Source organism: Myripristis murdjan, chromosome 18, assembly GCF_902150065.1.
Source record: "Myripristis murdjan chromosome 18, fMyrMur1.1, whole genome shotgun sequence".
NCBI classification, from domain to species: domain Eukaryota; kingdom Metazoa; phylum Chordata; class Actinopteri; order Holocentriformes; family Holocentridae; genus Myripristis; species Myripristis murdjan.
In genome coordinates, this window is record NC_043997.1 from 23252815 (window position 1) to 23270901 (window position 18087).

Here is an 18087-nt window from a genome sequence, read left to right on the forward strand (position 1 = left end):
TGAGTTTGCATCTTAAGTTAAATTACTGAACCTGGGTGAGACTGTTTTATATTTTATACATTTATAGTTTGTATTTGCACAGCTTATTCACTCACAGGCTATACCTCTCATGTTGTTAAGATTACTATTATTTTTAATGTACATTCAACCATCTGTACATATTTTGTCTTTACTGTGCATTCAACCTGATATAGACACACTCCTTCTTCCAACTCTGTCCACTTCACCTCTAAGTTTAACATAATTCATATATTATACATATATAGTAACCTGTACATAATTTGCTCTCCACTGTCAATAACATTGTATTTGCTGTAAGATGTAGCTTCATTTATGCTGCGGTACCTACTTTTAACTGCATTTATCTGTAAATAATACTATTCTTAAACCCTTCTAGTTAGATACCAACAGCATTTCATTGTCCTGGTACCTGAACTCTGCACTATGTCAATAAAGCTGAATCTAATCGAATCTCATCTAATGAAGAGTTTTCAAGGGAACACAGACCAGATGTGAACAGAGCTGCAAGCTCTTCTGATAGATTCATTATGATAAATAGTCACATTTCAGGGAGAGAATAGCACAGTGGATTAAGCAGATGATTGTTTGAAACAATTTTCTGTTTGTTATCTTTATTTGTATTGCAGATGACCATCTAACTGACATTTATATATTTATTACATGAATATAAAGTAATGAAATGGACATTTTCGGTCTTTATTGAATTGTATTGACTTTCAAAATACAGTGCAGATATTTCAACTGGTTTTCAAATGATAAAATTGCTGTATTAGATTTCTATAGAGTTCACATATACTACAGTACAGTATATAAAATGTGCTGTAAAACTCCCAAAGCCTCTTGAGGTTAGCTTTTTCTTATTTTCCTCCGTATCGGTCTCACTTTATTCCACATCATACACACACTCTGAAGGTGTGTTACCATGGTGTCGCATGTCCTGCCTGCTCTCTGCCGCTCAGAACTTGACCCTTCACACAAGTTGGAATACTTACATAATCTGAGCCTGATGGGATTCAGATTTAGAATTACAAACTCTAAAAACATAGCAGTTCCACAGTTGGTGTGCTGACTCTGGCTAATAAAAGGGACTCTGTTGCAATAAAATGCGCTGCTAGGGGGCCTGGAGTGTTCGCCAATCAAGCATCAAGCAAGGAGAAATCCTGAGAGCGAGAGAGGACAGTGAAGTAGGCATGGACAGAGAGAGGGAGAGAGAGAGAGAGAGAGAGAGAGAGAGAGAGAGAGAGAGAGGGAGAGAGAGAGAGTGAGAGGGAGAGAGAGAAAGAGAAGTCCCGTGTGAAAAGAGGAACAAGAGCTGTAAGCGAGTGAGAAGTAAAGATAGAAGAGACAGAGAGGGGACCGATTTCCCAAGGGGGTGATGACCACAAAACACACACACACACACACACATACACACACACACACACACACACACACTTCTTTGTTTCTTTCTTTCTTTCTTTCTTTCTTTCTTTCTTTCTTTCTTTCACACTCAAAGACCAGCTAATAATTGTTTTGATTATTTTTCATTATTTTGTCAGTTAATTGATGAAGTGTCAAAGCACCAAATGAGCAAATGAGCACCAAATGAGAATTTTACAGAGAGAATTTTAGACACTATACAATGTTTTAGGAATTTTGTTGTAGTGTCTCAGGTCCTCTATAAAACACCCATGATGCATTGCAAATTAAAGTGAAGAAACAATCGTCACATTGGTATGATGAGTACCACAATGCAGAGCGATTGTTTCTTACCGAAGAGGAATTGTTTACACGGGAACAATACATGTATAAAATATAAAAATGTTTTTGCTCAGTTGGAATTCAAATGGCATCTTTACCTCCCACAAATGCATTAACACAAAATACAAAAACAATGCACAGTAGCTTTTTAGCTAGATGGTAAATGGTTTAAGACGATACTACAGTTCACTGCTGTATTTATGTATCTGAGGCAAATATCAGTGCCTGATTTTACAAATCTATGGGATACTGGTACAAATTTAAGTTGGGCTTTATTTCAATAACATCTCAGCTCTCCACAGTGAGTTTTGGTGAAGGAAGGCAGGCTACCTCCAAATAAATAGGCAGACATAAGCAGTCTAATTCATTCTATTAGCAGACTGATTCATTCACACAAAACCTAATAAACAGTCCACTGAACAAATTCAGTGAATGTAGAGAAACAGTTGTACAAGGTGTGTTTTGGTGAAAGACAGGTGGAACCACATACAGTATCAACATTAATGCAAGAGACTTTTTTTTTTTTTTTTTTTTTTTTTTTTTTTTACTGAAATAAGCATTGGAATTAATTGAGAATTAATTGATAATTTATTTCACAAAATCAATAGTGTAATAGTGTAATGTGTAATGCTGTATGTAAATTACAGTATTTCAGTAAAATTTCACTTCAAAGTCTTTCTGAGTTTGGATGCAATTCTTTACTGTAAGTTCACATTTGAATGTGTAGCACCCAGGAGAACCTTGTTCAAACTGATAGCTGTGTATTTTGTATTCTGTTGTCAACTTGTTACAGCACAGTAGAGCTGATTGAAGGAATCTGCTCATTTGGGCGTGAGTTGGGTTGTTTGAGGGAAATATTGGCTTTTGCTACTTGCTTTACAATATGTAACTATGTACATTTTCAAAAAAAAAAAAAAAAAAAAAAACATGACTGCAATACACACAGGAAAAAGTAAGGTTGAAGAAAAAGCAGGCATGATTAGAAGTACCGTTAAATTTGGGTATAGTCACGTTTAAAGCTCATTTTCCAGATACTTAATGTATGTCTCTGAGAAACTACGAGTACGCAGGAGTTGGACGTTGACGTGAGCGCTATTTACAAACGAGAAGTCGGGATTTACGGTATGTACCACACGACGTGAATGCAGCACACCAGAGCCAGGTCCTTCCTGAATGTCCTCAGTAACACCTGGGCCTACCCTGCTACTCATATTCATATTCATTCCTGCCTGTTGCGATACAATCCCTGTTTCAGGCATGTGTATTTGATCTGGATACAGTTTTGCTCAGTGCAACATGCTCGTTATGTGTAGCAGCGCTCGTTCGGCGGTTCCCGTCATTCATTGTAAACGACAGCAAAAGTAGAAACGGAACAAAACGGGTTGACCCCGACGTGATTTGAACACGCAACCTTCTGATCTGGAGTCAGACGCGCTACCGTTGCGCCACGAGGTCTGTATTCCACTACGCTACAGTACTGTTTTTAAATCTGATATCAGCTGGGTTACATACTGTTTACGTATTGATAAGTGAGTTACCATTTCTTCCCTAGACTAATTAGACGCCTGTACGTAAAATGCCTAGACCAAATAAGTATATGCACACATAAGTACACAGTTATAGGCCGATTTGACAGGCCTGTTTAATTCAATTGGTGCGTGTTTCGCCACTGACTGAGTGATCGTGTATGAACTGCAGAGGGGATTGCATTGACTGATTTCATGGGCCATTTTGTGGCTGATCAGTGTAATAACTGACGGAACGATAGCATTCTTATTAACTGCATGCTTTTATCTATAATAATGCAAAAGCTAAATACGTAATTCACAGGTTATGGCATCCCTGACTTGTTAACCATTTTAGCTGTATTGCAACAACACGATGATCTTTTTCTTATGTTATGGATTTTACTGGGCTTATTTGCCGGCTGAATTGGCAGTTATTACATTATGAGCCTCTAGGGGTCGCTACTGCCCCAACAACCTCTTCAATAAATAGTCAGTGATGAGCTGTTGCCTTTGAATAAGGCCAGCCTGCAGAACTACTGTCCTCAGATACCTCGATCTGTACTGAAGACTGGAAAACTCCCTTTGCAAGTACGCTCCTGAGTTAAAGCAGCATCACGACTTATAGTTGATATTAAAATAAGTTATTTTCCTATACGCATGGGGTGCCATTTTTCAGCCATGGCTAATGTTTTACTGATTCACTTCAGTCCAAACTGAAGATTCATCATATCTACGAATGACATATGTACACTGCAACTTTATTCAGCTTCAGTTACTACTGTAAATCAGGTGAAATCAAGCACAGCTTCAATGATTATGTTAAGATCACATTAAACATTAAATCCATGAAAATGTTTGTAAGTGAGGATGCTGCTCTGGGAACCAAAGACCTGCAGTTGCACTGAGATGAAATGCTTCAGCTGCACAGGGCTTATTTCTACAAACATCCCAGACTGAATGAAACTGCAAACGCTCGTCATACTTTTGCCACCCATAACATTTAAATCACAAATACATTGAATTCTGGGCACCTAGGCGTGTGCTTTCTAATTATCTGGACTTGTGAATGCAGCCCAGTGATCTCTGTCTCTATCGTTGTTAATAATTCAGGTTCTTTTACAAAATCAGAAGCAGCTGAACATCATTTTACACTTGGCAGACTCAAACTGAAGTTCAAATGTATTTGATCAGATTGATTTGATATCTTGTTCCTCCTCTGCCCCATGAACCACAGTTTTCTCACCAGTAGGATAGGTGGAGCGGAACTGAAACCACACCACGGTTGACTAACATATTTACTTATCAAACTGTTTAGAGGATATCTAATTTTGTCTTTAATGTAAAACATCTTGCGGTTGATAATTGTTTTTGCATTCCTCATGTGTCAGGTTTCACGTTTCATCACACACCCAATGCAATGCTGCAAAGCCTTGAGATCAAATCAGTATTTAAACTCCTTTTATTTGGTCTCGAGGCCGCTGTTCAAGACTGCAACATTTTTTTTACTACTTAGTTGTGCTTCAAATGTGATTCTATCTTCACAGAAATCGAGAACTCAAGAATTTAAAGGGATACCTCAGCTATTTTGAAGAATGTGGGAGGACGTCTACCTCAATGGAACAGTTAGCATTTGGAGCATCCAGCCAGTATCCAGCAATCAAAAACAATGAGAGGAAGTTAGCACCACTACTGTGCTACAGAACAGCTGGGGGGAAGTGAAATAATATCACATTTTTCAAAATGGGTGAACTATCCCTTTAAGATACTAGCTATGAGGTGAAAAAAAAAATCAAAATGGTATCTTTAGACTAAAGGGTTCAGGCTTCCACCCTAAATGTTTTTCCCATTTCTACTAAATCGGTGATGGGTTATGGAACATACTAGTAATATAGTACTTCAATAAAAAAAAATTAAGGCTTATTTTAGGTTATATCAGCAATAAGTTTTGGCATGATGGAGGCTCCTCCCTGACCACAGCTAGGCCGTGCAACAGTGCAGCCCTGCCGCTAATGCTTTTTTATGAGATTCCACACAAGCATGAATTCATATGTAACAAATACCGTAGACATGAATGTGATGATGAAAAATTAAAGAAAAAAGTGCAATGTGCAATGGCTGATACACAAAGCCAGGAGGATGAGATTTCATTGATTGTATCGCTGCAGCAGTAAAATCAAAACACGCCACAGAGAGGAGGAGCTGCTAAATAAGAATACAACAAACTGGAGGGCATGAAACTCTGAATTACAGCATGATGAGTCAAAGAGAAGTGAATGAAAATGTATTAAAATTTGACAAAAATGTCTATATGAAATGTATAACAAGTGTATATATATGCAACATATAAAAATGAAGAAAAATATAAAATACAACAGAAACAAATATAGGACTGTGCAACTTGCAGCCTATATGTCATGCAACATGTGCATCTTATTTACTTTGGCAAGTCTGCAGGACACATGACAGAAAAACTGACAAAAATAGAGGTGTGTGTGTGTGTGTGTGTGTAAGAGAGAGAGAGAGTGAGCGAGCAAGAGAGAGAGAGAGTGAGCGAGCAAGAGAGAGAGAGAGAGAGAGAGGGAGATGCTCAGATGAGTTTCCTGTTCAGAATCTCCATCATGAAGATAAAGCAGCAGACAGAGCAGACGAGTGCCGCGGCAGGGCCGACCAGAAGTCACTATGACACACTGATTGACTGACAGACGGACGGACAGATAGACTGACCACAGCACTGAGGGATTACTCCTGCCTTCCTCTTCCTCCTCCTTTGTTCTGGGTTTCTGCTCCCCTATCTGCTCCCCTGTAGTCCGTCCAGCAGGTAAACTCTCAGCCTACAGGTTTATTTATTCATACACAGAGTGGGCAGGCAGTTCTATTGGATTGTGTTGATGCTTTGGGGTATTGCATTGCATGTTTTATCTGTTCTATTTTTGCATTTTACTCATGCTTATATCTTTAAATTTCTTACTTATATTGCCTATATTCTCATTTATGCATATCCTTATCTTTTACTTACTAATGTAATGTGCATGAGAGTTTACTTGTGGCGAAATGTGCTGCATAAATAAAACAGCCTTGCTAAGAAGTTTTATGTATAGGCCAAAAAACCCAATGCATCAGAGAGGGAAAAGCACGAGGAAATGGAACATGACTGATGTGTGTGTGTGTGTGTGTGTGTATGCGTGAGCGTTTTAGATATGGATGAGCATAGTGATGTGACTCATACTGAGAAAAGTAAATAAGACAGCAGCCGCTGTGTGTGAGTGTAATCAGAACGCCCCATTTCTATCTCTCTCTCTTTTTTTTTTTTTTTATTTTATTTTCAAAAAATGAGACCATCATGGCTTCAGTTGGGTTAAGCGGTTACACATTTGTGCTATTTTAAATTCTACTCTTTTGCATTTTCTTTTCGATTTTACTATTCATTATTATTTATTATTGAGTCCCGATTTGGTGCAAAACGTAGAGGCGTAACATATGACTCATCATGCCTCCATCTTGCTTCTGCAGTTACCAACATAACACATCTCTCAATATGTGATAAAGCCACTTATTAGCCAAACTTATGACTTCATTACGAAAGTGAATATTGCGGCAAAATACTCGATAGCAGAAGAATTGTCAGCTGGAATTCAAACCATTTAGGGACACATTTTGGCTTTCATAAATGAATAACTTGGAAGTTTTGACTTCCAAAGTGAACAGTTCAGTTCATGGGAGAATATATTCTCAATATATATGCTCAATATGTATGCTGAATATATTTGCTGTGGCAGAGCTGGGTTCTGCTTTCTGTGAAGAAGCTGTCGGGGGGGCGCCCACAGAGAATGCAACAACTACATGCTGATCTGGAAAAGTACAAATTGGCTGGAAATACCGAATGATTCAGCGGCAAATCAGCATGAATTCTTCCAGATGCCCTTGACTCAAAATGCGTGTGTTGTGGTTTCTCTGACAAGAAAGCAATATTAATATCCAGTTTCAGGGACAGCTTTTAAGTCCCTGTGTGTGAAACATTTACCTAAATATATCATTCACAGATTAATTTTGGTAGCATAGAAAGGGGCTTCACATTTTTTTTTCACGTGAGCATCCGCAGTCAGACAACCTATCTGTCCTGAGAACAACCAAACATTTAGTCAAGTGACATAAAGTTAAAAAAAAAAAAAAAAAAAGCAGTTCGGCTTTCACTGCACTAATAATCCTTTAATCATGTTCAGGTGATATCAAAGATCAGTTTGTGTGTTTCCTATCCAGAGAATCTTGGTATCTTCACAGGAACCCATTCTACACCCTGTGGTTTTTGCATCCGCTCTAGCTTTTGCAGGAGGTCTTTGGTAAATTGTTTGTTTTTTGGGGAGGTTACGGGCAGTGACCTGTTCCTAATCTACCTTATCATTAATGCATGGGGTACATGATCTTAAACCTTGACCTTTACAATCTCAGCTGTTCATCTAGGAGCTTCAGCTGATTCTACACATATACATAACAGTGCCAGTTTATCGAAATGTTATTATTAAATGTTATTAAATGTTAATGCACCGACTCAGTGCAGCTTGGCTCGACATCATCATCACATCAGGTATTTGCGTTTGCGCAACAGAGAACGACCTTCTGCGCAGTCAGAGGTGAAGCTGTTTCTTTTTTTTTTTTTTTTAAGTTGGTGCAAAGTGCATGTACATAAGACAGGACGGGGGTGGAGACAAAAGGTGAGAAGACGTGACAAGGACAAGATAATTCCAAACAGGGTAAAATAAAAACAAAAGCAAACAAACAGCCAAAAACAAAACAGGAAAGACAAAATAAATAAATAAATAAATAAATAATACAGAGATAAATAAAATAAAAAATAAAAGTAATGATAATAATAATAATAATGACAATAAAACAGTAATAGTAATAACAAAAATAATAATGATGACAATACTGCTACTACTACTACTACTGCTAACAACAACAACAACTACAATAATAATAATAATAATAATAATAATAGTGATATATATTATGACTATAAAGCCAGTCATTTACCACTGTTAGGATCGATTAATTGTGTTTGTGTGTATGTTTGTGTGTTCAGTGAATCTGCAACAAAGAAAATGAGAAAAAGAAGATAGATATAGAGAGAGAGAGAGGGAGAGAGGGAGAGAGAAGGGGGGGTCAGAATTGAATGAAGATAGGGCTAAGGGAGTAAAGGGGGGAAGAAATTAAATTAAAGATGAAAATAAGTAAGATGAAAATAAAAAATAAATGAATGCATAAATAAATATACAAATAAATGGTTAGGGCACCATCGTTGGAGTTGGGGGGCAGAGGTTGGTCTGTTTATTGGGCCTGATGGTTGCACACCGCAAGCTGTTTCTCTTCTCAGCACATGCAGGAATCCATATACGAACAAATTTCTGCTCATTTTTGTTTGGATCCACAGTTCATACTTGCAAAATCAGTACCCACTGATTTCTTATTTTTTAACTTTTCTCTTTGGTTAGAGGAAATGTTTACTAGGGGTTGAGGGCACTCAAATTAGACAAAAATGTCTTATTGCTGCAGTCCACAAATCCATTTTCCAACACATGGAAAACATACATTTTAAAACAATAAGAATAACATTAAAGAATGCAATAAATGAATATCAGTGCATAATCACATTAAGATTATTTTTATGTTTTACAGTATAATTATAAGGTTTAGATTGTTAAAATATTAAGAATATTTGAACTTCTTTATTATATTGAACGTCTTTACATTGAACGTCTTTTTCTTCCCACAGCCTCACCTTAGTGCAATCTCCAGTTCTCATGCATGTGCCGAAGTATTTACATACAGCACAACAGCTGCCTTTATAACCAGGTGTTTAGGGAACATCGCCCCGGTTTACAGGTGGGGCTCATCATGCAGCACCCCTTGGTAAGAGCAGATTTGAATGTTTAGGAACATTTGGTGAACCTGGAGATGACTTCTATTTTTTCTTTTCGTTAAAGAAAAATAAAAGAAAATTTAAGAGAAATTTAAGAGGATGTTGTTGCACCTGGCCCAAATAAGCATAATGTTCAAACTGTATTCGTGATCTTGTTGCAAATGCAGTCTATGCGATCAAATCTCAACTCTAACTCCCCCATTTTCCTCATTAGTGAATCTCAGGACCTTAGTGTTTTTCTCAAATGTCCACCACACTTCTTTCATCTTTAGTCTGCAAATTTTTCCATCCTGATTTTTTTTTTTCTTTGATCTCTCAGGTCGCGATGTCTGCCGCCAACAGCAGCGGTAGCCAGCCCAACGACACAACAGGCCACGCTGACATGATCTTCGTCAGCGTTTACAGCATCATCTCTGTGGTGGGTTTCGTTCTCAACGTCATGGCGCTTGTTGTGTTTTTCCGCCACGCCAAGTCCAGATCACACACCACTGTTTACATGACCAACCTGGCCATAGCGGATCTAGTCCTGATCTTGTCGCTGCCCATGAGGATCTACCACCACCTGGGGTTTCCTGACCTCCCTCAGCGCCTGTGCGACTGGGCTGGCCTCATCCTCTTGGCCAACATGTACGGCAGCATCATCCTCCTGACTTGCATCTGCTTCGACCGCTGCATGGCTGTCACCTTCCCCATGTCCCATCGTGTCCGGGAGGGGAGGAAGAAAGCCCCGCTGGTTTGTGTCGGGGTGTGGATACTCACCTTCAGCACTAGTGTGCCCATTTACCTCTTCAAATCGCAAAAAGACTACAAGGAGAGGCACTGCTTTGGGGGCCTGCCGATTTATATCGTGCAGCCGGTGGCGTTTTTTCCCACGCTGTCCATAGGGTTTGGAATCCCGTTGACGGTGATGCTAATCTGCTCTTGGGGTTTACTGCGGGCCATCCGGCAGAGCACCGTTGCCCAGACCGAACTAGTCGACAGCAAGAAGATCCAAAGGATGATCGCTGCCAGCCTCCTCATCTTCCTCCTCAGCTTCCTCCCTTATCATACTGTCCTGATCCTCCTCTATCACAATGGCGTAGCACCTGTGTCACCTGCCCTGCTGGCCTCATACCAGTACAGCCTGATGGTGGCATGTCTGAATGCCATGTTAGACCCCATTGTGTACTATTTCACCACATCGACGTTTAGGGAGAAGGTAGACATGGAAGCTATGAGGAAGATGGTCCAGCTGAACAGTCACAGCTCCATGGAGGCCAACAGCAAAAACAAGGCGCCCATCAACACTTAGCAGAGCGTGAACTGTCACATGCAGCACCATGGAATACTTCTCGACTGCCATCGATAAAACCCAAGTTGGTTATAAACGTAAACAACAGAAGCAAAAGGAAATCGATGTTCAGTGGACATGATCAAAAACAGAAATTAAAATTAATATATACCTCTTGGATTCTTCAAATGCTAACTGCTCAAAATGGCCCAAAAGGGCATAGAAATGTTGACTTTTTAAAGAGATTATCAAGGGTAGAGCTATTTTTGTGTGGTCTCAGTTCTGTGTTCGTCCTCACTCACAAGGGTGATACAGGAAGTCTAGAAGTTCCTGGATCCACAGCCATTTGAGCAAAACTATAATTTCTGTGCACTTGGTAATTGTCAATTAAATAACATCAAAAAGGGTGAGCCCTTTAGGACTATGTGCCCCTGTGTTGCATTGGTGCAGATTTGAAAAAGTGTTAGGCTGCAAACAACTAAAAACAGGCCGTCAAAGACCCTTCAGAATCACATTTGGGCGACAAGGGTTCTTTTGAAAAGATTAATTGCCTGATACAATATAGTGTCTTGATTGGCAGATTAATAGGCTGACGTGGATTTTCATCACATGTGCAGATGGAGGAACACACACACACACAGGAAGGGAGGAGTTGATGGGTGATTGGGTAGCAAATACAACATTATGGCTTTAACTTTCAGTGTGGCAGCTCTACAGACACCAAGTACATTAGTCATATTTTCTGTTTTCTTTCTTTTTTTGCTGTTAATGCATAAGCCTTTGTAGCAGCTGTGAGTTAATGTGTTCATGCTTATTTCTAAATCTATGTTCCAGTGCATGACGGGCTGTGTAAAGCTTTGTTGAGTTAAATGAGTTAAACAAACTGAGTTAAACAAACTGTTGAAAAAATGTGTTGTTCTCCAAGTTGGTTTGAAGAAGCGTCTGGCTGGGTATGTCACAACTGTGAAAGAAGAAAAACAAAATTGCAGGCAGTCATCACAGAAAAAAGTACATCTATGTGCGGCTGTCTGGAATGAAAGAAGCAGGAAAGCAAGTTTAAAAAAAAAGGTGTTAATAAACGGCACGTATCAGCAGAGTTTATCAGCAAAACAATGCAACGCAGCAGTGTGCCAGCAATGTGCTGTTTTTTTATACATATATATATGAAATCTTTATGTACTTATGATAATGTAAAATAATAACTTAAAAATGTATGAAATGCAAATGAAAGAATGTGTGGCATTAAAAGAACTTAAGACTTCAAGATTTGCTTTGGGTTTTCCATTCTGAATCATCAATAGCATGAAACTTCATTAAAAAATAAAATCATTAAAAACAAGATTTTTCCACAAATCTGTTATAACATGAAGAAGAATTATATTATATAATTATATAATCATCATCATTATCATCATCACCACCTTCCTCTATTATAGGCCTATAGACGTAGAATCACTATTATTATTATTAGTATTATTATTATTGTTATTTAAATTTAAACAGTGCTTTTTTAAACAGGCTTTACAAACTGCTTTACAGTATGTAAAAAAGTGGTACCATAAAAAATGAAATAATAAAACATACAAGGATAAAACATAAAATAAATTTAGGAAAAAAGTATAGATAAAAGAAAATAATGTGCGTTATGGTTGAAATGTAACTAGTCATCAAATATTAAGGGTCAAATTCCTCTCCTCATGTGTAAATGAATTTGAATGATGCCACAAGCCACAGAAACACACTTTTGGGTTTCCTGCCTCACACCTTTAAGTTAGTTTAGTGCCGATGTTGGAGGCAGTGAAAGTTAGATAACTGATTGTGATGAATAAGAGCAATTGAGGAAAAAAATATGGAATTTTTCTTTCAGTGAGTTTAAACAAAATAAGTGGTACAGCTTTTAAAATAACAGGAAGAGAGGCCCAACAATAACTGCACTAAAACAGATAATAACCCATAAAAAAAGTAAAAACTAATTTTATTAGTTTTCATTAATTTTCTCTTTGCAAAAACTATTAAATCGTCTTTGTGTTCACTTTAAAATTGACCAAAAACCTCTTTTTTCACCTTTGAGTGTTTGTCAGAGGTTAGTCAAGTTGGTGGAGTCTGGCCTTGCCCAAAAGTGTGCCACAATGTTGCTCTTTCACAGTGTTAGTCTATGGGAAATTGCCAAAATGGATTGTGAAAGACACGTCTGTAAATCAGTTCCTTAATTTTTTTGAGGTGCATCAACTTCCCAGTGTGAATACTTAAATAGCCCTAATTTAAATTATTAGGTCCTAAACGTGATAATGTTCAAAGTTACTAGCCAAATCCAGAGTTATTTTTCTAGGTATAATGATTAGGCATCAGAGCCACGGCCAGGGGCGCCGCCAGGGATTTTGGGCCCCATGAAAAGAAATCTTATTGGGCCCTTGTATAGCCAGCCAATAGACAAACCTTTTTTATTTCAGGCCTTTCAAGTGCCCTCTCCCCCATTGTGGCCCTGGGTAATCAGTCCCCCCCCCCCCCCCCCCCCCCCCCCCCCCCCCCGACTACGACGCCCCTGGCCACGGCATACTGTGGTATTGTGACAAAATGTCATAATGTTGGTAGGCTATCATTGCTATCTCCATCACAACAGGTGTAACAAGTAATGGAGCAGTTTTAGGTATAATGCCCTACCAGTATTGGATTTTTTGAGACCAAGACCGAGACTGATTTAAGAGCGGAGATCTTCACCAAAAACTGATATGGCAGCCAATATAGAACATTTGAACTGGTATAGACCTTCTATGTGGACTGTGCAATTTTGCACCAGTTTGACAATGAAAAGGTACTCATTGAGCTACTTTCTTAAACAGAGAACTTTTTTAAAGAATATTCAGCATTATGTCTGGGAGTTTCTCAGTCATCCAGGTCACGGTTGTCCACATGGAGATGAATCAGTGTCAGCTGGACCATTTGTAGATGCGTTGTAGATACGCGTTTCACTTCTCAATCCAAGAAGCTTATTTGCAGCTTCTTGGATGAGAACTGCTGTCTTTACAGTCTCAAATCCCAGGTCCTCCTGTTTCCTGATTGGAATGATGAATACAGACTAGTGCCACCTGCTGGCATGGAGTGTTATTTCCTTTCAGAGTGTAGGTGTTAGTTTGTCTTTGGCCGTAGTCTTTGCAGCATGTTCAAAAGCAACTTTTTGGCACCAACAGAGGCGACATGAAGTGACGCAACAGTCGGCCTTAGTCCCTGCTAGTTCTTTATGTCGGTTTGGTGTGTCTTGACATTCACTCGGCTCAGATGTTATGAATCAGTTCCTTATTTTATGCAGCATGAGAGAAGAGCACAACAATGTAGTTGGTTGTCCCTCTCAGGCTGGGGTCCTCCTGAGGCTCAGCTTTTATATATTAACATAAAAAAGTGTGAAGCCATGTCTGAGAACACAGTAATTGTTGCAAGACTTTCCCACGAAAAGGGAGCATTCTGTTTTTCTGAGACAGTTACTTACTGACCACAACTTACACTCTCGGTCAAAGTGTTTACTTTCACTCTTTTTTTTTTTTTGTTTGTGTGTCTGAGACACAGATGTATTTCCCACCACAAGATCAAGACAAGCACATTTCTAATCATGATAAGAGGCCCTAAAGCTATTAAAACTATTTACTTGTAAATGTTGTAAATGTGATATAATAAAAGATTTTCCCTCCATTCTTATAGTATGATGACATATTTTCACAATCCCATGTATTGTGTATGTTTGTCTTCAAATAAGGAAATTCTGTCACATCAGCAAAATGGCGATGCTTGCCCTCCACCCAGCCACCGCCCTCTCTGTTCTGCAGCTTCCAGCTTCCTGTATCTCTTCATCACCTCAGGGGAAATGTTTGTTTTTTTTTTTCACACAAACCCAAAGTTGCCATATACAGTGGCAATAAATTAGACCTGTTACGATATATGGTACACTTGGCATATGAATAAAACACATGAACCTTTTCAGTTACAGGATTGATCTGCAGGCTTTCTTTAAAAAAATAACTGGTCAGCTAAGTTGATGGAAGCTTCTGTCCAGCAAGCAATCAAACAAATTCATGCCTGGACATGTTCAAATGTACGTATTCAACCCTGAAGCAAAATTGGACATGTTCTTTGTGGATAAAGATCACCATGGAGAGACATATTTGAAGGTCAGGAGAAAGACCAGCAGTTGGCTCTTGATACTCAGTTAGCCCATATTCTCCTTTATTCAAGTGAAGGCAGTCGTAACTATTTCTCCTGTCTTTTTTTTTTTTTTATTATTATCTACTGAATCTTATGTTATTTGTTTTTTATCTCTTGGCTAGGTTTTATCACATGGGTGGCAAAAATGATAGCTGTGAGTGTCATGCATGGAAGAGTTGGTCCACATTCCTTCTCCAAATGGCTTTTCCAGCAGATCTGGAACCAGCAACCCCCACCATGGAAGATGAAGTTGGTGACCAGATTTCAGGGAAGTTAGTCAAAGTAAGAGGAGCTTAAAGGTGTTCTGATACAGCCCTTAACTGTCTTTCTATTCATTTTTATCTACCCCTTCTGTTCATAGTGTATTATTATTGATATCTATATAAACCATAGCTTGACAGGACTGTTTCATGTAAGCATACGGTCTAGTGAATTCTAAGTTAAAAATGCATATTGTAATGATACAAAAGCATTATTTTCCCAAACAAAACCCGTTTAATACATAAAGTGCCATATGTCATTCATGTACTATAAGCTGTTCAGGACAAATCAGGATCAGAGTGTGAACAACAGGTGAGCCAGGGGGAACTCCGCTGAAAACATGATTTGAGAAGTTTGTGGGTGTCTCCAAAATAGGAATGGACAATTTGCAGAGTTTAACCTGGCTTAACTCAGGCCAAGTGACTGCACACTGTGGTGAAGAGTCAGTGGTTGGAGCATTGTTTATCCTGCAGGTGAATGCTAATTTCTTTCGCACCAAAGCAACTTCATAAATTAGTTTCTAAATTACATGGCATGATCGATCCTCCCTGTTCTGTCCTGACTTCTAGGCTGGCTCGGGTTAGGTGCAGTTGTCTGGTGTTGGTGGGCAGTTTGTGGGTCGTCTGCGACAGTGCCTTCGTTTACTGTCGATCAACGTGTCTTGTTCAGTTGATGGGGAAATGGTCGGTACCACGGGAACATTCGAGAATCATTATATTTCTCATGGGTCTCACACCTCTGTCAACTCAGGAGACAGCCAGTGATTACTAACAGTAACAGCAAGAGAAGAGATGCCCAGCTGTAGTCAGCACCCAGTAGTAGAAAACAGTTCCTGTAATCGCTGTAGATCCCAAAGGTTAGACACTTTGCACTGTGTTCTAGGTGAGCCTGCCTCTTCTTGCTCTTTGCTTGATTTCCTCCTTCCTCCATCTCGCTACCACAGTTTGCAACTTGCATAGTCAAATCATGTGCTTGTGTCACAGTAATTATCGTCCATGCGTTCCGCAGTCTGGAGCGGAACGTGTGGACGATGCCAGTTCCAAGACGGAACCGCAACTTGAGACCATGGACATTTGTTTTCCGGTTTCAGTCTTGGTTTCAGAACCGTTACACCCCTAGTATCTGCAAAGAAATAAGATTGATTTGAAACTTGATAGGGTCGTGCCTTACGAAATAAAGACGCCGCAATTTTGCATTATTTGCGCAGTTCCGGTGGAGTGATGCATACAGCTGCTAGACGCCTTTTCTACCAAGATTCTCAATAAAACTGACTAAAATATGGGGGTGAAATGTAAAAATACTTCCAGGAAGCATATGCTCTCGTGCAGGGGTGTGCAATTATTGTGATCAATTAAATAAGTTCTGTTTCACAGTGTTGGGTGTTGAGGCTGGGTGTTACTCTCCATTTGACAACAGAGAACCTGCGGCTTCCTCATAAAAATCTATAATCTGTACATCTAACATGCACAGAGTAATTTCAAATGTAGCTCTCCTGCTGGGCAGTTACCTCAACAGCAAGTGACAGCTCAGTCAACCAAGCCATGTTGCTTAGATGAGTGATGTTCACTCCTTTGATCTGATGAAACTCTTTTTTCAGGTCCCACGCTCTTTGCAACATTTTGCCCAAGCTGAGCCATCTGATAACTGTGTGGTAGAGCAGAGCGCTGCAAGGTCAGGGTCATGATCTGCCAACACTGCATAAAACTGCCTGCTAATTTACTCTAGTCACCTCGCTTTGTTACAGCATTAAACACTTCAACCAAGCATCCTCTGATGAAAATTCTTTTCTGTTCTGTCCCACATTTTTACCTCTTAAATAGTATATTTTCCCAATCTGGCCCCGGTTAATTAGTGAGATATTGATGTTATTCATACTAGCTATTTAACTTCATAATTCACATTGTCAATTAGCACACTGGCAATCATAGTTGCTAAGATATGATAAGATAAGATATGTTTGAATCTCAAATCTCTTAATCTGGGAAAGATTGAAGAGATGGTCTTCTTTTGAGTGAGTCATGAATATTCAGTTTATTACATTAATTACACAGATCTACAGGTGGAAAAAAATTGGGATAAATGGGGCATCTATTGGTCAGTTTGTTTTCTGAGCAATGACCACTGAGAAACCCTATTATTTCCAATTAACTGTTTTTGCAGGTAACTGGTTTGTTGGCCACATGGCAGTGCTTAGTTAATAAGCACAATAATGTATGAGCAGCCAGTCGTTATTGCACAACAAACCTCATCAGGGTAAGCCGTTGCTTCACTCACATTTGCAATCTCTAGTGGTCTTCTGGGGGGGATGTGTCTGTCTTGAACAGCACACCATCAACAACTACTTGTCTGACATCTCACACGAAGAAAAGGAGAAGGAAGCGGTGGAAAGAAGTTGGCTTTTTTGGTCAAATTGGATGCACCCATAGTTTCCATTGGCTGCCGATTAGGCTGGATGATCAGCTAGAGCAAGAAAGCTGAAATGACATCAAAATAAATGGTATGAGAAGTTGATAAGAACAATCCTTTTAATTTATACAATTTAGAACTGCCCATAACCTGTACACACACTCCAGGTATGCAGGCAGTATCACATCGTTGCATTAGCTGTGCTTCTGTGTATTTTTCGAGACATGCTACTACATTGATGCCTCATGTCAGCCTCATGTTCTTGTGGTCTCCATTGAAGAGATGAAGGCGGCTGATCAAATAAGGAGCCAAAGAGTTGAGATCACAAGAAACTGACAATTAATGTGCAGAATCTTTACTTATTTATATGAAATGGCAAATATGTTTTATATCCAATTATACGGTTCATTGATATCAAAACGGTTACCCATAATACCACAGTAACCTAGCCAAAGAAGCCTTGAAGTGCCCTGCCCTCTGAGCGTCAGCTACAAGCCTTCAGATTACATTATATTTGACAACTGATAGCTCATATACAGTATGTCACCCAATTCCGACATACTTGTTCTCACGCCGTTGTTCTTGTGTGTTTGTGCTGGGGGTTTCCCCCCTTTTGTTCCACTGATTGGGGATCAGTCAACTTTCTCAGCAGATTCTGAGAACCCACGTGAACCACAAACTTACTGTGACACGCTCAAGTCTTGACGACCACAAAGGTCAACCAAATGCATGGAAACACAGGCCTGCTGCTAGAATCGTGCCAGCCTTTG

General features: G+C 39.3%; 1 protein-coding gene and 1 non-coding gene across 2 annotated transcripts; one reads left to right on the plus strand and one right to left on the minus strand.

Moving 5' to 3' along the window:
* Nucleotides 1-3144: 3144 nt before the first annotated feature.
* On the minus strand, nt 3145-3216 carry trnaw-cca (transfer RNA tryptophan (anticodon CCA)). The gene has a single exon. It is a non-coding gene; the product is annotated as a tRNA-Trp (tRNA).
* Nucleotides 3217-5937: 2721 nt separating this feature from the next.
* On the plus strand, nt 5938-11013 carry LOC115376822 (lysophosphatidic acid receptor 4). Its single transcript, XM_030076606.1, has 2 exons — nt 5938-6087; nt 9506-11013. The coding sequence occupies exon 2, from the start codon at nt 9512-9514 to the stop codon at nt 10475-10477; it is 966 nt and encodes a 321-aa protein (XP_029932466.1). The 5' UTR covers nt 5938-6087; nt 9506-9511; the 3' UTR covers nt 10478-11013.
* Nucleotides 11014-18087: the final 7074 nt, after the last annotated feature.